Raw genomic sequence first — 20,483 nt, 5'->3', positions numbered from 1 at the left:
GACCTCTGTCCGACACAATATCTTCTGGAATACCAAATGACCTGAAGACTTGATTAAAGATATTGTCGGCTGTTTCAAAGGCTGTGGGAAGACCTTTCAGAGGGATTAGTTTGACAAACTTTGAGAATCTATCTACGATGACTAGAATACAGGTATTACCTTCTGACGAGGGGAGGTCAGTGATAAAGTCCACTCCTAGGTGTGACCAGGGACGGTTCGGAATCGGCAAGGGATGGAGCTTTCCAGCGGGTAGATGACGTGGGCTCTTGGATTGGGCACAGTCCTTACAGCCCTGAACATATTGCCTCACATCCCTTGCCATGTTTGGCCACCAGAATCGTTGGGATACTAGCGAGAGAGTATTGTTGATCCCTGGATGTCCAGTGCCTAGCGAGGTATGTAAGGAGTGGATCAGATCTACCCGGTGTTCAGGTGGTATGAACTGCCGATGAGGAGGGCATCCCGGCGGAGCAGGGGCTTCCGGAGTGGCAACGACTGGAGGAGCGTTCCAGGTGATCGGACAAATGGAGATGTGTTCGGGAAGAATCTTCGTTGGGAGTTCTTCATGATCGTGATGCTCGTGTAAACGAGAGAGAGCGTCTGCTCTTAGATTCTTGGGTCCTGGACGATAGGAAATGGAGAAATCAAAACGTGAGAAGAAAAGTGACCATCTGGCTTGACGTGGACATAGTCTCTTGGCCTCTTTGATATATTGGAGGTTTTTGTGATCTGTGATCACCTGGAACGGATGTTTGGCTCCCTCCAACCAGTGACGCCACTCCTCCAAGGCTAGCTTGATTGCTAGAAGCTCCCTGTCTCCTATGCTGTAATTCTGCTCCGCCGGGCTCAACTTCCGAGAGAAATAGGCACAGGGATGCAGTCGGGGCGGTGTATCATGATGTTGGGATAATACTGCCCCGACGCCGGTGGTGGATGCGTCCACTTCCACCACGAAAGGAAGATTTGGGTCAGGATGAGTCAGGAGTGGGGCCCTTGTGAACTCCTTCTTAAGAAGGCGGAAGGCGGCGGCTGCTTCTTTGGTCCACTCCAGTCCTTTGGGTTTACCCTTGAGGAGATTAGTGAGAGGTGATGTAATCCTGCTGTAGTCCTTGATAAACCGTCTATAAAAGTTAGCAAACCCAAGAAACCTCTGGAGCTCCTTAATGGAAGTGGGTTCTGACCAGGATAGAACAGCCTCAATTTTCTTCCCATCCATACGTATACCGGTTTGGTCAATGATGTATCCCAAGAAATGAATCGACTTCTGGTGGAATGAGCATTTCTCCGCTTTGAGGTAGAGGTGATGTTCTCTCAATGTGTGTAGGACCTCCGCAACGTGTTGGCGATGTTCGGCCTCACTCCGGGAGTAAATGAGGATGTCATCTATGTACACTATTACAAAGTGGTGAAGAAACTCCCGGAGGACTTCATGAATGAAGTTTTGGAATACGGAGGGGGCGTTGACCAGACCGTAAGGCATGACCTCATATTCATAGTGGCCAGTAGGGGTCACGAATGCTGTCTTCCATTGGTCCCCCTCACGTATTCTTATCAGATTATACGCGCTGCGGAGGTCCAATTTAGTGAAGACTTTAGCTTCTCGGAGCTGTTCCAAAGCGGCTGGTACCAGAGGAAGGGGATATCGGTCTTTTACTGTACCGTTATTTAGGACCCTGTAGTCGATGCATGGACGCAGCCCTCCGTCCTTCTTGGCCACAAAGAAGAAGCTTGAGGCGGCTGGTGATTTTGAGTGACGTATGTACCCCTGACTCAGAGCCTCCCTTATGTAATCTTCCATTGCCTGATTCTCTGGAAGCGAGAGCGGGTAGATCCTACCTCTTGGCAACTGGGCATCTGGAACTAGGTCGATCGCGCAGTCCCATGGCCGATGCGGCGGTAGCTGGGAAGCTCTCTTGGGGCAGAAGACATCATGAAAGGAGCTGTACTCCTTAGGAATGTGGATAGACTGCTTCTCAGGAGGACTCTCGACCGATGTTGTAAACAAAGAAATGGGGTTCCGACCTTGAAGAGGGAGATTTGGAAAACAGGTAGGTGTACATCCAGATCCCCATTTCTTTATCTCTCCTGTGCCCCAAGAGATGATGGGATCGTGCTTCACCAGCCACGGGCGCCCTAGAATGATGTCCATATTTGCACCCTCCAGAACCAGAAATTGAATCCTCTCTTGATGTAACAACCCCACTTGAAGAAGGATGTCTTCGCATTGTCGATGGATACGGGTCGAAGATCGAGTGCACTGGGTTATCGGTTGTATCTGGTATATATGCGAGGACGCCTCAGTACGTAGGTGGAGTTGACGACAGAGGGATTGGGAGATGAAGTTCCCTGCTGACCCGGAGTCGATGAGGGCTGTGACAAGGAGAGAAATAGAGGCAGTAGTTATTTGTACGGTGGTAGTAAGTGGTTTACATTGTTCAATATTCGTACTGAATACACTCACTGAAGTCCGAATGGGACGAAGGGGACACTCCATACGGGTGTGTCCACTGACACCGCAGTATAGACACAGACCCCGGGTCAGCCTCCTCTGTCGTTCCGCTGATGTCAGTCTTCCAGACTCTATTATCATGGGTTCTGGTTCTGGAGAGGCTGTTGACTCAGGCGATTGGAGGAGTGCAGACGAGGGGGTGATGGTGTCCTGTTGATAGGAACGGAGACGATCGGAACATCGGAGAGAAGGTTGGATGAATCTCTCCAGACCCATAGTATCATCTAATGTGGCCAGCTGGATTCGGAGAGTGGGTTCCAAGCCGAGCCGGTACGTGGTCAACAACGATCTCTCATTCCATCCACTTGCAGCTGCTAGAGTGCGAAACCGGAGAGCATATTCCTGTGTAGATAGAGTACCTTGCTTTAGATGATACAGCTGCTCTCCAGCGGCTACTTCCCCATCAGAACGTCCAAACACCTCTTTGAAATACTCCGTGAAGGTAGTGATGGAATTCATGACCGGCCCGGCTTGGTTCCAGATCGTCTCAGCCCATTTAAGTGCAGGCCCAGAGAGTAGTGATACGATGTAGGCGATCTTTGACTTATCTGTGGGATATAGAGAAGGTTGCATTTCGAATATGAGGGAACATTGTAACAGAAAACCATTGCACTCCCCCGCTCCGCCTGAGTAGGGCGCTGGTCGGGCCATGGGACTGGAAGGAAGGGCCGAAGAAGAAACTGTGGAGGCGGAAGTGCTCGGTGCTGGTGGTGCGTTGGAAAGTGGAGCTGGTGGCTGTAGAATCCGCTTCAACTGGTCCACCAGCTCTTGAAAGTGATCGGGGGTGCTCATGTTGTCGTCGTTATTGGTCCGGGCTTCTGTTATGAAGCGGACAGGAGACAGAGGTAAGGAAACGTTAGGGTGTTTATTAAATGACAACAAGGAGCACATGAAGGATAGCCAGGAGGATCAGGAATGATGTTGGGGTCTTTTCCTCCGTGGCTGGGTAACAGGAATACACGAGGATGGACAGCACACACCAGATACAGCTGACAGAGGATGACACAGACTTGGAAGGACTGGAAGACAGGACGATTCGGGTGGACCAGGAAGACTAGGAGGAATACAAAGAGAACAGGTAAGTAAAGCGTTTGTTTTAGCTGAGGATGACTACGCTGAGTGGTCGCTCAGTTGTCCGCTTTCGTCGAGACGAGCCCGGACAATGAGCGACTGGAGTGCTGTGCTTTTATCTGGTGCTCGTGAATGTGATGCAGCTGTGTGCTCATTAGAAGTCAGGTGATGGTGATCTTCGTGAGTGGGGATCGTGAGAGCCTGACCAATCCGTGACATTTGTACTGACACTAATACATGTTACGTAAATGTAACATAAAATAAATGTTATTATGATTAGATTATATTACATATGTTATGTAAGCTTACTTTTATTATGTTATGTAATTCTGCATAATTTTGTTGTTATTACAATAGTAAGTGTATCAAATTTGTACCAACACTGTAAAATTAATTTATTACATTATGTTGTATTATGATTATATTTATCTTTATTGTGTTACATAAGCTTAGTTTATTGTGAGTTACTCCTGATTATGCATATTTCTTTGGTTATTACTATAAGAAAAGCATCAAATTTGTACTGACACCGTCAAATAATTGGCTGTGTTAAATTTCAGTTCAGGTTAATGCAAAATAAATATATACATTTAATTTTTTCTTATTAGCATATTAAAATTTTATTTGTTAACATTTGTATGTTTTCAGTCATGTTCACATGCATCTATATTATAGTTGTGTTTTAACTATTTAATAACATGCTTATTTAATAATAAAATGTGTACTTATTTATTAGTATATTTGAATATCTAATATTATGATTAGATATTTATTAGTATATTTGAAAAGTTAAATAATTTAGATGATTTTTGACATATTGGACAATATGTCCTTGATTGGTTTGAGGAATTGATTTAATTGTTCCATAGATGCATTTGCATTAATAGCACAGCCAGTAACTTACTGTACTGTAGCCAGTAACTTACTGTAAATTAATTACAGGAAGAATCCTGTATTTACATTTACAGCACCATCTATCTTGCTCTATATGTATTCACAGTATTGAATATCTTTACTGTAAAATATACTGTCATTTTCACATTGAAACTTTAAAATACGGTAACATACGGCATAACTGTCCTACAATAAAATACAGTTAATTTCACAGTTAAATACTTTATAATTTACAAAAATCCCTAACAGGGTTAATAATTATTAATATAAACAATTATTCATATTATGATGTGTTATAATATATAACCATGTACTAACATGTTAAGACATACATTTTCTTTCAAATATTTTTATGTTTTTAGTTCTGATGATTCTGTAAGGAAATATCAGACTATTTGGAATATGACTGGCGTTACAGTTGTGTTTAGATTTTTTAATAATAATATATTTGCTTATTTACTACTAATATATTTAATAATGTGGCATAATATGTTAATTTAAATAATTATTTTTAATAATAATAATAATCCCATCAATTGAAAATTAATATGAGGATCCTAAATACAGTAAGTGAATTGTTAAAAGGCAAACGGGTGAAATTTTATCCCTCTTTTTTTTGTTGGCTCCTTCATTTAAATTCTAATCAATATTAAAACTTCATGAATTTGTGTTTCTTTTTCTTTTTTACTGGTCTTAAAGTGTGCTAATAGTTGAACAAAATGGTTAAACGCCTAATTCAGATACCAAAAACAGTCTTGTGTTTGCAGTGTATAATTTTTTTGGACCGAAAATGGGTCAAGAAATGACAACACCAGAATGAAAAACAAAGGTTTCAGCAGCTACTATAAACCTTCACATTCAAACCATGAATCTTGATGATGGAAACAGAGGATCTGTCATCTTCTCTTTCATGTGGTGGTTGATACAAACGTGATTAATAAAAGAAATCCAAAGTAAGATGTGTTTTCAGTTTTTTTTTTCTCTGTTTCAGTCGATATCAGGATGTCTAAAGCTATGGAGGATGACAAGACGGGGACTGAGCTTCCAGTGGACAGTACAGGTAAAAAATACTATTCTTTTAGTTATACTTAGAGCTTTTAGATTCAATAAATACACAGTCGATCAAATTATATTATGCATTGCCTACAGAATCAATGGCATGCAATGTCATAATCAATATTTAGAGGTTTACATGAATGCATTGCGTGTAATTGTAAGTCTATGATTCATGAACATTCCTAGATGTGCATGTGTGTGTAATTGTGATAAGATTGTGTATTATAGTAATTCTCACATTTTCCACTCGGTCTGAATCACACACGCAGAACATTTTAGTCAGCTGTGGCCCCAATCTGATCCACACACACACTCACACACACACACACACACAGCATACAGTAACCCAGGTTAAACGCTCCATGGTATTCCAATAATGCAATGCCTCTGGCTAACCAGACTATGCTTTTGTTGATGTGAGGGCTGGAGCCTGAGGCACTATTCTGACCCGATGTGTCCTTGTGTGTGTGTGTGTGTGTGTGTATGTGTGTGTGTGTGTGTGTGTGTGTTTTCACAGACTCTGAGAGGAACAGTCCAGAGGCCAGCGATCAGGTGAGTGAACAGCTTTCTGCGCAAACTTTGTGTTAGCGCTTCGGTGTCGATGACTGTGTTGCACAGTAAAAATAATCTACAGAAAAAAGAGGCTCAGAAAAACATGGATTTGGGGCGTCAGGTTTGATTTTGAGGAAAAACTAATATTACAGCTATTTGTCCCACTGTATAATAGATGTCCTTTAGTAATAACCACCAATGTTCAATATACTTTACATGTACATAATTAGCCTGTGAGAATTATTAGCCCCCTATTTATCTTTTCCCCAATTTCTGTTTAACGGAGAACAGATTTTTTCATAACATTTCTAAACATAATAGTTTTAATAACTCATTTCTAATAACCGATTTATTTTATCTTTGCCATGATGACAGTAAATAATATTTGACTAGATATTTTCAAGACACTCCTATACAGCTTAAAATGACATTTAAAGGCTTAACTAGGTTAATTAGGTTAACTAGGCAGGTTAGGGTAATTAGACAACTTATTGTATAACGATGGTTTGTTCTGTTGACTATCGAAGAAAAAAAATAGCTTAAAGGGGCTAATAATATTGACTTTAAAACGGTTCATAAAAAATTAAAAAGTGCTTTTATTCTAGCCGAAATAAAACAAATAAGACTTTCTCCAGAAGAAAAAATATTATCAGAAATACTGTGAAAATACTTGCTCTGTTAAACATCATTTAGGAAATATTTAAGAAAGAAAAAAAAAAATCAAAGGGGGGCTAATAATTTTGACCTCAACTGTATGTATACAATATACATACATTTAACCACTTTATTCGTCATTTGTAAATGTCGTCCCGGGTGAATTTAGGGGCAGTCCCTGGGCTTACATTTTTTTCTTTTGCATAAGTTGTATAATGTCAGGATTCTAGTCTAATTTAAGGACTTTGCAAGCACTTTCCAGGTGGATTTTCAAATTTTCAGCACTTTACATGTGGCAAATTACATATTTACACACATACTTCATCACATTACACCAGCTTAGTTAATTTCAAAGGGTGCAAACCCCCCCCCCAAAGAAACAGCCAAATCACGCAACATGCACATGCAAATACTCATGTTATGCTAAAGCAAAGAGATGTATTTTTATTTCAGTAGTTAATTATTAATAACAATTTAGTAAGACAAATTAAGAAAGCAACACAATTACATTTTTCAAGCACTTTATCCAAAATCTAAGCACTTTTCAGACTTTGAAAACAGAAAATACAAACATTTTTTAAGGATTTCCAGCACCTATATGAAGACTATGTATTGTAAATAGAGTTATATACATTATATATATATATATATATATATATATATATATATATATATATATATATATATATATATATATATATATATATATATATATATATATACACACAGTATATATATATAAATACAACTGCATTCTCGCTTAAAAAAGCCTCAAATGTACATTGCTGTCCAACAGCCGAACAGATAATAATATACAAGCTATATTATTGTCATTTTGAGATTATTTTATGCAACTGATTATATAATAATTATGTAACAGCATAATAATGCAAATATCCATAAGCACTTTAAAATACTTATTCTCAAGGTTATTTGGATCTTATAAGTTGATGTTATAAGGGTAAATATCCTATTGTACATACTATGTCCTATTAGCAGGGTGTCCGCGGGGTCTTAGAAAGTCTTAAAATAACTTAAATTTTAAAGACAAAATTTTAGGCCTTAAAATGTCTTAAATTCGCTGAAATGTGTTGTCGGTCTTAAATCATTTTAAACAGGTCTTCATTTTTCTATGTTCATCGAAAAATTAAGCCAGTCGGGCCGACACACATCCAATCTCTAACAATCCATCTCAATAAAACTTTTAACAAATATTTTATTCATTAACTCTGTTTAAAAAGATATGGTTTAATTATCTTCCTTACAATAACATGTTTTTTAATGTTTTAACTGGGCCATTGTTTTAACTTTCGGATTGTGTAAGTCTAAAACTTCATTCATAATGGTCTTAAAAAGGTCTTAAATTTGACTTGATGAAACCTGTAGAAACCCTGTATTAGGTAAATGTCCAATTATAAACTGAGGTAGAATATAAATGTCATTGTAAAATTGCTTTAACATTATTTATGAACTTGTAAACATATATTGCAATAGCAAAAATTAGTGAAGTCATCTTCATTTATTGTATAAGTCGATATATTAATTATTGTGATAGGCCTAATATTAGGTTGTATACGGTTGAGGTTGGGGACAGGTTTAGTGATACAAGTAGGTATTTGGTGAGTTACGAGGTATAACAGAATAATTACAGATGTTTTAATTGCATTAACGAAGCTGGAATTGGAAGTACATTATAAATAAATAGAAACTTAATACATACATCTGATAAACTAATGGATCGACTTTATATGAAGTGTCTCTAAATTCATTTTGAAAAGCACACTCATTGGTACTAACAAACATACAAATAAAAAGTGGGATCTACAGTAAATGATTACTAGAGTGGATCCCAAATAGTTAGTATATTTGTCTAAATGCTAAAACCAATTATGTACGTAGCTAGTGAAATATCCAATACTTTTTGCTGTGTTACATTGCTAGAATAGAGCAACTGTTTTTTAAACAACAATTAACCGTTTTATTTGTCATTTGCAAGTGTTGTCCCGGGTGAATTTAGGGGCAGTCCCTGGGCTAACATGTTGATTTTTCCTCTTTGATGTCTGTTGCTTACTGCAGTAACAGTATGGATAGATGCAGAGATAGATGAAGAGGTGAAAAGTTGAAGCTACACCAATGTTAGCTACACTAAGTCTCCAATGATTGAATATTGAGCGTGGTGCAAACAAAAAAACACCCAAAAATTTACTTATTTGGTTCTTTAAGATCATTTCAGTCAACATTTCTAAAAAAACATTATAGAGACATAAGTTATTTTCACAAAAAAAGAAAAGAAAAAACAACAAAATTGAAAAGGCTTCCATGAATATTAGACATTCTACATGGTAGCCCATAGATAACATTTCTTTATTAGGGTGTATTTATTATATCAGGATTTTTTTTTGCTCTGGTTTCCCCAACAAGTCCAAAGACTTGTGGTATAGGTGAATTGGGTAAGCTAAATTGCTAAAAAATACAAAAGAATTTAGTTATTAGTAGGGTTCTAATTAATCAGAATCTGCTCACATTTTTTGCTATTTACGCGCAGAATTCTGTAAAAAATCTGCGGATTTATGTGGAATGATTTTGGGAGTATCATAACTAAAACCTTAAAGGGCACCTATGGTAAAAAATCTACTTTTCAAGCTGTTTGGACAGCCATATGTGCATTTATGGTGTATAGACTGTCATATCGGGGTGATATAAGCACACCCAGTGCTTTTTTTCAATTTAACAACATAAATTTCAAATCGACCGCTACTTGATGTAGGAGAGTGGTCCCCCCGCCCACCAATATTGATTGACAGGCGCGTCATCATATCCTCAGTTTGTTGATTCACGTCCGCCATTTTCAGCGTGAGTCGAAGCAATATCACTAAAGGAACACGCTAGCTCTATTTTTAGATGCACGGCTCATTGGGCTCAACACAAGAGCAATATTCTCCACATTATCGCTCTAATCGGAATTATTGGTTGTATCTTTAGGTAGGTTTGCAAACATGTGTACTTCTCATTGAGTCAACCTTATACTTCAGCCGTTGCATTTCTCGGGATTCAAGAAGCTCCCTGTGATCTTAACTAGCATGCGTTTTAGAATTCTAAACATAGGTTTCTATCAGGGTATACTCAAGTCGACGGCTGGGCGCCGCGGACCGCTGCAGAAACCTATGTTTAGAATTCAAAAATGCGTGGCACGACGATTCGGGACACTTCATGCTTCTGGTGCGCCACAGAGAGCGTCTGGTGTGCCGTGTCGCGGCTTCGAGCTGCGCATCCGGTGCCTCAGTCAAAGTTAATTCAGTGTGCGTGGTTATCAGTTTCTGTGTACAAGCTCGGCACTTGAAACTAGCAAACAGTTGGCAGTAAAACTGTACAAAGACACATATGATTTTGTACTCTCTGCTTGGTCTGTGTCTGAGTCGTACATGTATGACTGAATGGTGATCCTCTCTCTCTCCTTCTCCGTCTGCCTGTCAGACTCTGTTGCAAACGCAGAGCGGCTGAGCTCATGGCCCCGCCCCCTTGTTACGTTGGCGGGAAGCCGAAACTAATCTACATGTGAAGCAACACACCCATAAATCAGCGAACTGTGGACACGCCCCAACATGACACTTTTTAACACATTATAATAAAAAAATCTGAATTGTGTTTTAAACTGAACCTAAACTGGCACACTCAGAAGAACAATAATATTAATATTAAATCATAAAAAAAGAGGTAAACTATATTCCCTTTAATATATGAAATACAAAGTAATACATTTTAACTTTTATTCAGTGTTTACAATGCAAATCAAATTAGATCCACCTATTTGGTAAACAAAGCAAGTCTCTTATAAAATATATCTAGTAAAAGACAAAAAATATGACTTTACACACTGTGATGTAAATAAATCATATGAAAATTGTCATATTGGTCAATAATATTATTGAAATTAATTTAAAAACTGAATAAATATAAATGTACACACATTTACAAAACTAAATAAATAGACTCAGTGATGAGCTAAAAATCTGCAGAAATCTGTGGATTTCTGTGCGCACAGATTCCGTGTGGGCCTAGTAACTAGAAATCCCATTTGTGTTTAAAAATGGGTTGAATAAAATCATCTCTTCCTTGTAAACATTTAAAAGAGAACTTAAATTTTCACAGGAGGGCTAATAATGTTGTCTTCAACTGTACGCTACAAGACCCATGAACTATGACCTGCAGATGAACATGTTTAATATTTTAAGGATTTTTAATTGCTTAAAAATGACCAATCACGATGTTAAACCATATAATATAGGGAGATCTTTTTACTTTCTTTTCTTTCAGACCCAGCCGATGAAAACAAGTCCTTTCTGCCTTTCCCCTGCACCCAGCAACACAAAGGTGTGTGTGTGTGAGAATGCATTCTGTGCATGTGTGTGGATGCCTAATCCTTTTATAATGCGGATACCTTCAGGCAGTTCTACGTTAACAGTACAATATGCAAATAAGCATTCTTTGGTCCATTTCTTCTGCATTCCTTACACGATGCCACTGTAGATACGAGAGAGAGAGAGGGTGAAAGTATAAAAAGAGACAGAGAGATCAGACGTGAGGTCAGAAGAGAAGGATTGAGGGATCGGATGACGCAGTTAGTAGATGGATTATTATTTAAATGATGAAGCCAGTTTAAGTGCTGTACTTCTGCTGAATCCGTGAGTAATTACATGAATGAGTGTGTGTGTGTGTGTTTGCTTATGGAGTGGTTAGTTTGTTTGTTTGCAAACTGGTAATGATACTTAAATACTATTGGTTTAATACAGCATTATTTTTTTGTAGTATTTAAATTATTTTTAATGGAAATGATTGAACAAACATTGAATTTGCTTGGAATTCTGATTATAATTAAGATTGCCATTTATTTATGTGTAGCCTAATGCATTAATGTGTGGATTTAATGTTGTAATGTTGTAATGTTGAATAGTTTTAACTCAAATGTTTGTAAATTTTACAAGTAAAACTACAAAGAAACTGCATTTAACACAAAATACACAAAATAATTAAACATAAAACGTAGAAAACTAAAGATTAAATAGTATTTATTTCTGTATAATATCTCTATTCTTTGTTTTATTTACACATTTATAATGTATTGTTTCATACTGTAGTCCGCTACAGCTAAAACTAGTTTTGTCACATGAAATAAAAGTAAAATAAAAAAATAAATAGTTGTTAAGTAAATGTGTCTGTCTAAATTATAAATAATTATAAATCTAAATTAGATTTATAATTAAATTATAAATAATAATCTAAATTATAGTCTAAATTATAAATAATGATATTAATCAAAATTAATATTACATAAATACATAAGTAGAGTATTATTTAAATTAAACTGGAAAAGATAGTTCAGACTTCTAATAAAAGCTACTGTGTGTGTGTGTGTGTATGTGTGTGTGTGTGTGTGTGTGTGTGAGAAGAGCACTATGTACTATAATCTACTATACACATAGTACGATATAATATTATGATTGTACTGTATATATGTCCTTCTTATGTGTGTGTGTGTGTGTGTGTGTGTGTGTGTGTCTGTAGGTGAAAGGAGAGGAAGCCGCTGAGATGACCAGTGTTCACGCTCCTCCACCTCCTCCAGCTCAGCCGGCTCTGCCACACACACAGCTCATGCTAGCAGGCAGTCAACTCGCAGGGGTAAGAACACACACACACACACACACACACACACACACACACACACACACACACACACACACACACACCTATGAGCTCTCTCTCATTCTCTCTCTTACACACACACAGAGGTATGTGTGCCTACATACATACCTGCACATTAGCACATGCATGTATGAGCACAAGAATGCACACACACAGGCTCACATGCAAAGACAAAGAAATGAAACTGAAATAGGCTGTTTGGAACTCAACAATAGAGTAACCTAAATAAAATATTGATTATTGGATTATTGGATTGCGTCTTCTTGAAAATTCATCAGCAATTTGTGAGTGAATATGATTCCTATATTTAGTGTATGGCATACATTATTGACTTTTGCAATAACGAAGCACTTTAAAATAATTTCATTCTTTACAAGTAAATAATAATTGATTTAATTGATTTTAAATCAATAATTCATTTATTACAAATCACAAATTAATCACATATCAAGGTGTGATATCACACACACACACTGTACTATAATGTAATTTATAAAGCGCATTTATCATATATGGCCATACACCTAAAGTGCTTCACAAACATGAGGGCGTGGGGGGCTGTGGGTCTCTCCACACCACCACCAGTGTGCAGCATCCACTTGGATGATGCGACGACAGCCACAGGACGATGGCGCCAGTGTGCTCACTACACACCAGCTATAGGGGGACTGGAGAGACAGTGATAGAGCCAATTCAGTGAAAGGGGATGAATGGTCGGCCATTATCGGTCAATGCTGATGAAGGGAATTTGACTAAGACACCGGGGTTACACCCCTACTCTATATGAGAACAGGGTGTTTGCGGGGTCTTTAAAAGTTGATAAATCAATTATGAGAAACTGAAGGCCCTTAAAAGGTATTAAAAAGTCTTAATTGCGTTTTTATGAGGTCTTAAATTTTAAGTGTTGTCCAAAGTGTTTGACTCCAAAAAAGCATAAATATATTTATTTTCCTCCTAATATTAACAACGGCGTGCTCGATACACGCGATTGGTTCGAGCCGGGGCGCGTCTAGCCAAGCATCTCCGTCCAGGTGATGTCAAGTAATTTGCGACAAACGCGGGAAGGTGATGTGACGGTCTCTACATGTAGCGAAACCATCGAGCGAAACAGACGGCAAAATGTGAAAATGTAAGTTTGCGTCCTGGTTGGAGAAAGACGAGTTTAAACAGTGGCTGAAAACAACCGCATAATTTATTCTTTCAAGTTTGGTTTCTTCCGAGCTTATTTGAGTCCTGTTGCGTGGTTGTGCTCCATTGATTTATTTAACTACAAATGTTTATTAACAACTGTTTATTAAGCTAAAAGTTTGATACTGATTAGAACTTGAAGTGGCGACGAGGTCTTAAAATATTCTGAGAACATCTTTAATAAGACTTAAAAAGGTTTTGAAATTATGTTTAGGATTCCTGTATATACCCTGGAGACGTGCCATGGGATTTTTAATGACTACAGAGAGTCAGGACCTCAGTTTAACATCTCATTCGAAAGACACACACACTATTGACCTTAGTCTTCACGTATGAGCAGGCGCAGCTATTGGAACCTTTTTAGCTCGAGACTTCCGGTCTCGTTTACTTCCATTCATTTATGTTCCTCTATGTCGAGTTTCTTTGCTGGTGTTCTGTTTTTCTGAAAGCTACCTTAAATGTACAAGAAGATAAAACTCGCTCATTCAGAGGCAGGAACGTTTATATCATAACGTAAGCACAAAACAACAGTTTCCATCTGGAGCTCCTTCATGGGACTCGACACTTGTAAACACTCGCTCCATCGGGCTCGCAGCTCTCAGCACCAGCAACACTCGTCAAAGATACCAAGCCGACCAATCACAGAGCTTGCGCTATGCGTCGTTGTGATGTGTAGTTAAATTTTTTGATAGGTACATGTTGGTGTCCGCTATGTAAGGCCTGTGTGACCATGTGAAGGCTGCACCGGACCATACACTTGTGCTTGACACAGAAGTATAAACCAGCCTCAACCCATCTGAGTGCACACACACCCGGAGCAGAGTAATATAATGGATGTCAATGGGGCAAAAACAGTCACCAACATAACGAAAGGATAGTCAATTTGAGTGTATTGTTGAGTTTTTAAAAAATTTCACAGCTATATCCCAAAAAATGTGTCAAAATAAGATTTGTTACCAAAAATCATTCCATTTGCTGAAATACAGAGAAATTTATGGCCAAATTAAGACTCAAAATCACCTCAGAGTGGATGAAAACATCCTAACAGCACACATGGGTTTAAACCATTACTGTGAATATAGATCTAAATATCTTTTTTGTCACATGTTTGTAAATCATATATATATATATATATAAATTACTGTGCAAAAGTCCTAGTCCACTAGTATTTTCACCCCAAAAAAGGTTAAATTAGCTTATTTCTATATTTTTCTGTAGACTGTCAATATAGAACATACCAACTTTAAACCTTTTTTTTTTTTTTTTGCGAAAGTACTACAGTGGACTAAGACTATATATACGCATTTAATTTTCTATTTGATACATCAATTTATATGAATGACAATAAATACAGATATTGCTCTCTTTGGCTTTCTTTCACTTTCACTTCACGTTTCTGTTAACCAAATCCACCTGCCTGCTTCTGGTTGATTGTAAACATAACCATGCTAATCTCAGGTCCTGCTTGCTTAGGCAAGGGTCTGCTGTGCTGCTTTTGGTGACTGTTCTTCTCTCCTTCTTTTTTCTTCATCCATCGCTTCCGTCTGCGCTGCTTTCAGCTGGCTGCTCTCCTCCCGGCGCAGCAGCAGTTGTTGTTGCAGCAGGCTCAAGCGCAGCTCTTAGCCGCAGCCGTGCAGCAGTCCAATGCTGCGCATGCCGCCCACGCAGCCGCCGCCGCCAATCAGCAGCAGACGCAGCAGCAGGCCAATCAGGCCGCAGCACAAGCCCAGTCTCAAGCCAAAGCTGAGCAAGCACCACCTCCGCTGCTGTCACAGCCAATCCAGCTCACTGCCCAGGTATACGCAAAGAGTCCTTCACGTCTACTCAAGCAGCATTTCTGGCCACATGTGTTGTCGCATGCAGTTGATTATGAAAAGAAAATGATTGCTATTTGTTGTTCTTCCAATATTGTGAATTTATATACAAATTATGAACCCTCTTGTAAATATTTTGTTCTTTTTTAAGTATTTGGAAGTGCTGATTTATAAAGAGATTAATTTTTCAAAGCATTTTTAATTAGTGTTGGGCAATGATTAATCACATCCAAAATAAAACATAATATATGTGTGTGTATTATATATATTTATTTTGTATACGTCATACACAAACATACATAAAAACAAAACTTATACAAACAATTTTGTTGTATAGATATTTAAATGTAATTTATATCATATACATATATATTTAATATCTAAATATAATTATTTTCTCATATTTGCATGCATTTGTGTTGGTATATACGGTTGAAATCAGAATTATTAGCCCCCCTGCTTATTTTTTTCCCCAATTTCTGTTTAACAGAGAGCAGATTTTTTCAACACATTTCTAAACATAATACTTTTAATAACTCATTTCTAATAACTGATTTATTTTATTTTTACCATGATGACAGTAAATAATATTTTACTAGATATATTTCAAGTCACTTCTATACAGCTTAATGTGACAGCTAAAGGCTTAACTAGGTTAACTAGGCAGGTTAGGGTAGTTAGGCAAGTTATTGTATAACGATGGCTAATCATTTTGCCCGAAAATTATTATTTTTTTATTCAAAACTGCTTTTATTCTAGACAAAATAAAACAAATAAGACTTTCTCCAGAAGAAAAAATATTATCAGACATACTGTGAAAATTTCCTTGCTCTTAAAAATCATTTGGGAAATATTTTTTAAAAAAAAATTTCAATTCACCTTTATTTGTATAGCGCTTATACAATGTAGATTGTGTCAAAGCAGCTTCACATAAAAGGTCATAGTAAATAGGAACAGTGTAGTTCAGTTTGTAGTGTTTAAGTTCAGTTCAGTTGAGCTCAGTTCAGTGTGGTTTATTAATCACTACTGAGAGTCCAAATATTGAAGAGCAAATCCAGTGATGTGCAGCTCTATAGATTCTGAACCATGCAAGCCAGTGGCGACAGCGGAGAGGGAAAAAACTTCACTAAAGGCGGAAGTGAAGAAAAAAAAACCTTGAGAGAAACCAGAAAATTTAAAAAAATTCAAAGGGGGGGTTAATAATTCTGACTTCAACTGTACATAAGTATACGTAGCACACAAACATATGTAATATGTCAAAACAAACTTTTATTTTGAGTGGTTTTGTCTTTGCCATGATAACAGTACATAATATTTTACAAATTATTTTTGTCTAGTTATTTATAAAATCCATAAGCGGGCTAATAATATTGACCTCAAAATAATTGTACAAATTTTGTTTACATTTTTTATTACATTTTTTATATTTTTAATTTTTAAATTAAAGCAGGTTTACTGTAATAAACAGGACAATACAATAACAGAATAAATGGTGCAAACGTCTCAATTGCAAAATTCGAATCTCAAATTTCAAGTCTCCACTAAAGAAGCTCTAAATTTTCATACAGTAAATTAATTAATTCATTAATATGAAATAAGATATTTCTAATAAAATGTGTGTATATAGTTGTATAAATTATTCTATTGTTTGTAAATGTATTTAACTGTGTTATTTTAGTGTGTTTGAGATTCCTTTGTCCTTTTCGTTAACTGTTTAAATGTTTTATAAATACTGTATCATATTAGAATTTAAGTTTCAGTCATTTAGGTGTTTTCATTGTAAATGTAGTTTGTTTATTATTTAACTACTAACTGAAGAGGTGGCACAGTGGCTTAGTGGTTAGCACTGTCGCCTCACAGCAAGAAGGTCGCTGGTTCAAGCCCCAACCTGGTCAGTTGACATTTCTGTGTGGAGTTTGCATGTTTTCACCAGGTTCGCGTGGGTTTCCTCTGGGTGCTCCGCTTTCCGCCACAGTCCAAAGACATGCGCTATAGGTGAATTGAATACAGTATGAGTCTGTGTGTATGGGTGTTTCCCAATACTGGGTTGCAGCTGGAAGGGCATCCGCTGCGTAAAACATATGCTGGAATAGTTGGCGGTTCATTCCGCTGTGGCGACCTCTGAAATAGAGACTAAACAGAAGGAAAATTAATGGATAAACGAACTACTAACTGAAAATGTAAAATATTTTTACTAAAACACTAGCTAGCTTAAGCTGACTGGCTTAAGGAAACGGTTTGTAATAGAGTCATTCATGTGCACAGTCTAAAAGGAGACTAGGAGTCAGGGTTCAGTAAAAATTAACCCATTCAATATAAGCACCAACAGTAAATGCAAATTGTGATTGAAACTTGACTTTGTATCAAATCTGGAGCTTTTCTTCTATTCTCCTTGTCTTTGTTTTTCCTGCTAATTCTCTAAATGTTTGTGTCTGTGAAGGACATTCAGCAGTTGTTGCAGTTGCAGCAGTTGGTCCTGATGCCTGGTCATCCTCTGCAGTCTCCGGCTCAGTTCCTGCTGCCTCAAGCCCAGGCTCAGCAGGGTCAGCAAGGTACAACACACACATTCACATTCTGTTTACACCTGCCAATGAGACATGCTTTGCTTAATCTGATGTCAAGCAGACATTTAAACCTGCTGTTGTGATCCTCTTTTGACCACCGCAAATTCCATCAGTAGACAGAGAGTTAGTCTGTAATGGCTTTTTGAGCACAGGAGTGTTTACACTGTGAATGTAATCTGATCTGAAGCATTTTCAACTACTTCTGGAAGTAGTTAAAAGTGGACAAGCTTGAAATATTTCAGCCCCCATTTACAACAGTATTTAGGGTCATCACTTCAAGATGAATAATTAACATCAGGTTTAAATGGGCATTATTTTATCAATGGCTCAGTGGAAACAGAAACTGCATGCTCTGTTCCTGTGCATTTATTTTAATTTCACATGATATTTCAATCACGTTGCTGATTTCTTTTATGAATAATTGCAGTTCGTGCATTCTCAGGTTTGCTCTCGACGCCAAATTTGATTCCTCTACCTCAGCAAAGCCCAGGGAGTCTCCTGACCACTCCACCTAGACTGGGCCTTCAAGCACAGGTATGCGACTAGACTAACTTTAAAGGGCTTATTTAAAGGGATAGTTCACCCAAGAATGAAAACAGGTCATTCCAATTATATTTCAAAATCGCAAAAATTGAAGTCGACCAAGATTCTTTAAGATATTTTTTGTTGTTGTAAGGTTTGGAACTTATATATAATGATACATTTTCATTTTCGGCTGAACTATCCTTGTGTTTAGAAAGTGGTGTCCAGTTATTATAGAAATGCATGTGAAATACAAGGACTTTTATAATTCAGACACTTTGAAATTAAATGTTTTGCATTGCATTAAATTATGAGATGCAGGAATTGATGTGTTCATTAAAAGCTTTCTGTTAAATAGTTGTATATTGTGATTAAACCTGGATACCATTTCCAGATCCAGTAAGAGCAGAAACATTTTGAAATATTATTACAATTAAAAATACGTTTTCTGTGTTATGTTTAGTATAACGTGATTTATGTGTGAAGATAAAACTGGGGAAAGAAAATAGTAATAAAATATCTATTTTTATGTTTTAAAATGTCATTTATTATATTAATGCAAAGCTGAATTTTCACCATCAATATTCCAGTGTTCAGAAATTATTCTCATATGCTGTATTCAACTTGAAATGTGTTTAAATCGCATTATTATTATTCAGTTTGAGATCAAACTTTTAGGTTTGAATATATGTGATATATTTTGTTAATTTGAAAGATATTTTGATCAATGTAATGCATCCTTGCTAAAAAAAAAAAGTTTATTGATTCATAATGGTCTGATTATAGGTATTAAAAATGTATGCAAACATTTTAACAAGGATGCATTACTTTTTATTTACCTGTTTAAAAAGCAAGAAACAAATGTAGACTTGTTTAACATGCTAACTTACAACTTACTATTATTTTGAAAGTGTGTGATCATTTTAAAAGCCAGGAATTTTTGGGTATTAAATTAATACAAAAATATTACTGGCTTTAAACTTCCACATACAGTACTTATCACATACTTATAGTTGTATGTTGGTATGTTATATAAACCTACATTTGTTTCCTTGCTTTTTTTAAACTGTTAAAAAACACAAGTTGTGCAAACATTTCCATGCATATTATCAGGTCATTGTTTTGTTTGCAATGTAAGTGCCGTGTTTGAGACAGTAGTGTGTTTCCCCAATCTGTGCTGTAGCATCATCTTGACGACAGGCTGTGGTCATTGCAGAGGGAGAAGAGTGTGGAGAGTGTGGTCAGCTCCGCCCCTTCCTCAGCCCCGCCCATGAGCTCCGCCCCCACAAATACACCACACCCAGAGGAGCCCAGTGACCTGGAGGAGCTCGAGCAGTTTGCCAGAACATTCAAACAGAGGAGGATTAAACTCGGCTTCACACAGGTGTGTGTGTGTGTGTGTGTGCACTGTAAAATATCCTTGCTGCCTAAATATTTTTCAGTTAAATTAAAAGAACTTTTACATTCATCTCAGCTTACATCAGTCAAACTAGCTAAACATTTTAAGTTTTAAGTTAAACTTTGTATAATTTTTTTTTTGTTGAAGCCTTATTACCTGATTGATAAACATAAAAACATAACATAAACACTTAAAACCTAAAATAACTTAAAAACATTTGTTTTCGTGACTTTTTATCATTTATTATAGTGTGTGTACTCGTTTTGATTGTTACAAGTACAGAAATGTGTTAAACGACTTGGGTATGAACTAGTTTTACCCTGTGAAACAGGTTTATGAGGACATGCCTTGTGTTCTCGAAAATCAAAATGCTTAAAAATCAAACTTGGGTCTTTTGACATTCATAATTTGTATAAAATACATTACACCTTTGGAGAGTCCTCATAGGTGGCATGGTGGCTCAGTGGTTAGCACTGTCACCTCACAGCAAGAAGATCGCAGGTTCGAGTCCCGGCTGTGCCAGTTGGCATTTCTGTGTGGAATTTGGATGTTCTCCCCGA

At 37.1% G+C, this 20,483-nt stretch overlaps 1 protein-coding gene across 3 annotated transcripts in view; it reads left to right on the top strand.

Annotated features, from left to right (window-relative positions):
• LOC130246797 (POU domain, class 2, transcription factor 2) overlaps positions 1–20,483 on the top strand; it is a 99,016-nt gene that overhangs the window by 62,013 nt on the left and 16,520 nt on the right. The window contains exons 2-9 of one of the 3 annotated variants that reach the window (XM_056479939.1): positions 5,466–5,534; positions 6,048–6,082; positions 11,051–11,107; positions 12,299–12,412; positions 15,184–15,420; positions 17,879–17,990; positions 18,445–18,536; positions 19,708–19,908. In XM_056479939.1, coding sequence (XP_056335914.1) covers positions 5,466–5,534; positions 6,048–6,082; positions 11,051–11,107; positions 12,299–12,412; positions 15,184–15,420; positions 17,879–17,990; positions 18,445–18,536; positions 19,708–19,908 — 917 coding nt within the window. Of the gene's footprint in view, positions 1–5,465; positions 5,535–6,047; positions 6,083–11,050; positions 11,108–11,292; positions 11,419–12,298; positions 12,413–15,183; positions 15,421–17,878; positions 17,991–18,429; positions 18,537–19,707; positions 19,909–20,483 lie in introns of those variants that run through there. The other 2 variants (XM_056479938.1, XM_056479940.1) reach the window with 2 other exon arrangements.

This window comes from Danio aesculapii, chromosome 19, assembly GCF_903798145.1.
Source record: "Danio aesculapii chromosome 19, fDanAes4.1, whole genome shotgun sequence".
Classification (NCBI taxonomy): domain Eukaryota; kingdom Metazoa; phylum Chordata; class Actinopteri; order Cypriniformes; family Danionidae; genus Danio; species Danio aesculapii.
This window is presented reverse-complemented; position numbering and strand designations above follow the sequence as displayed.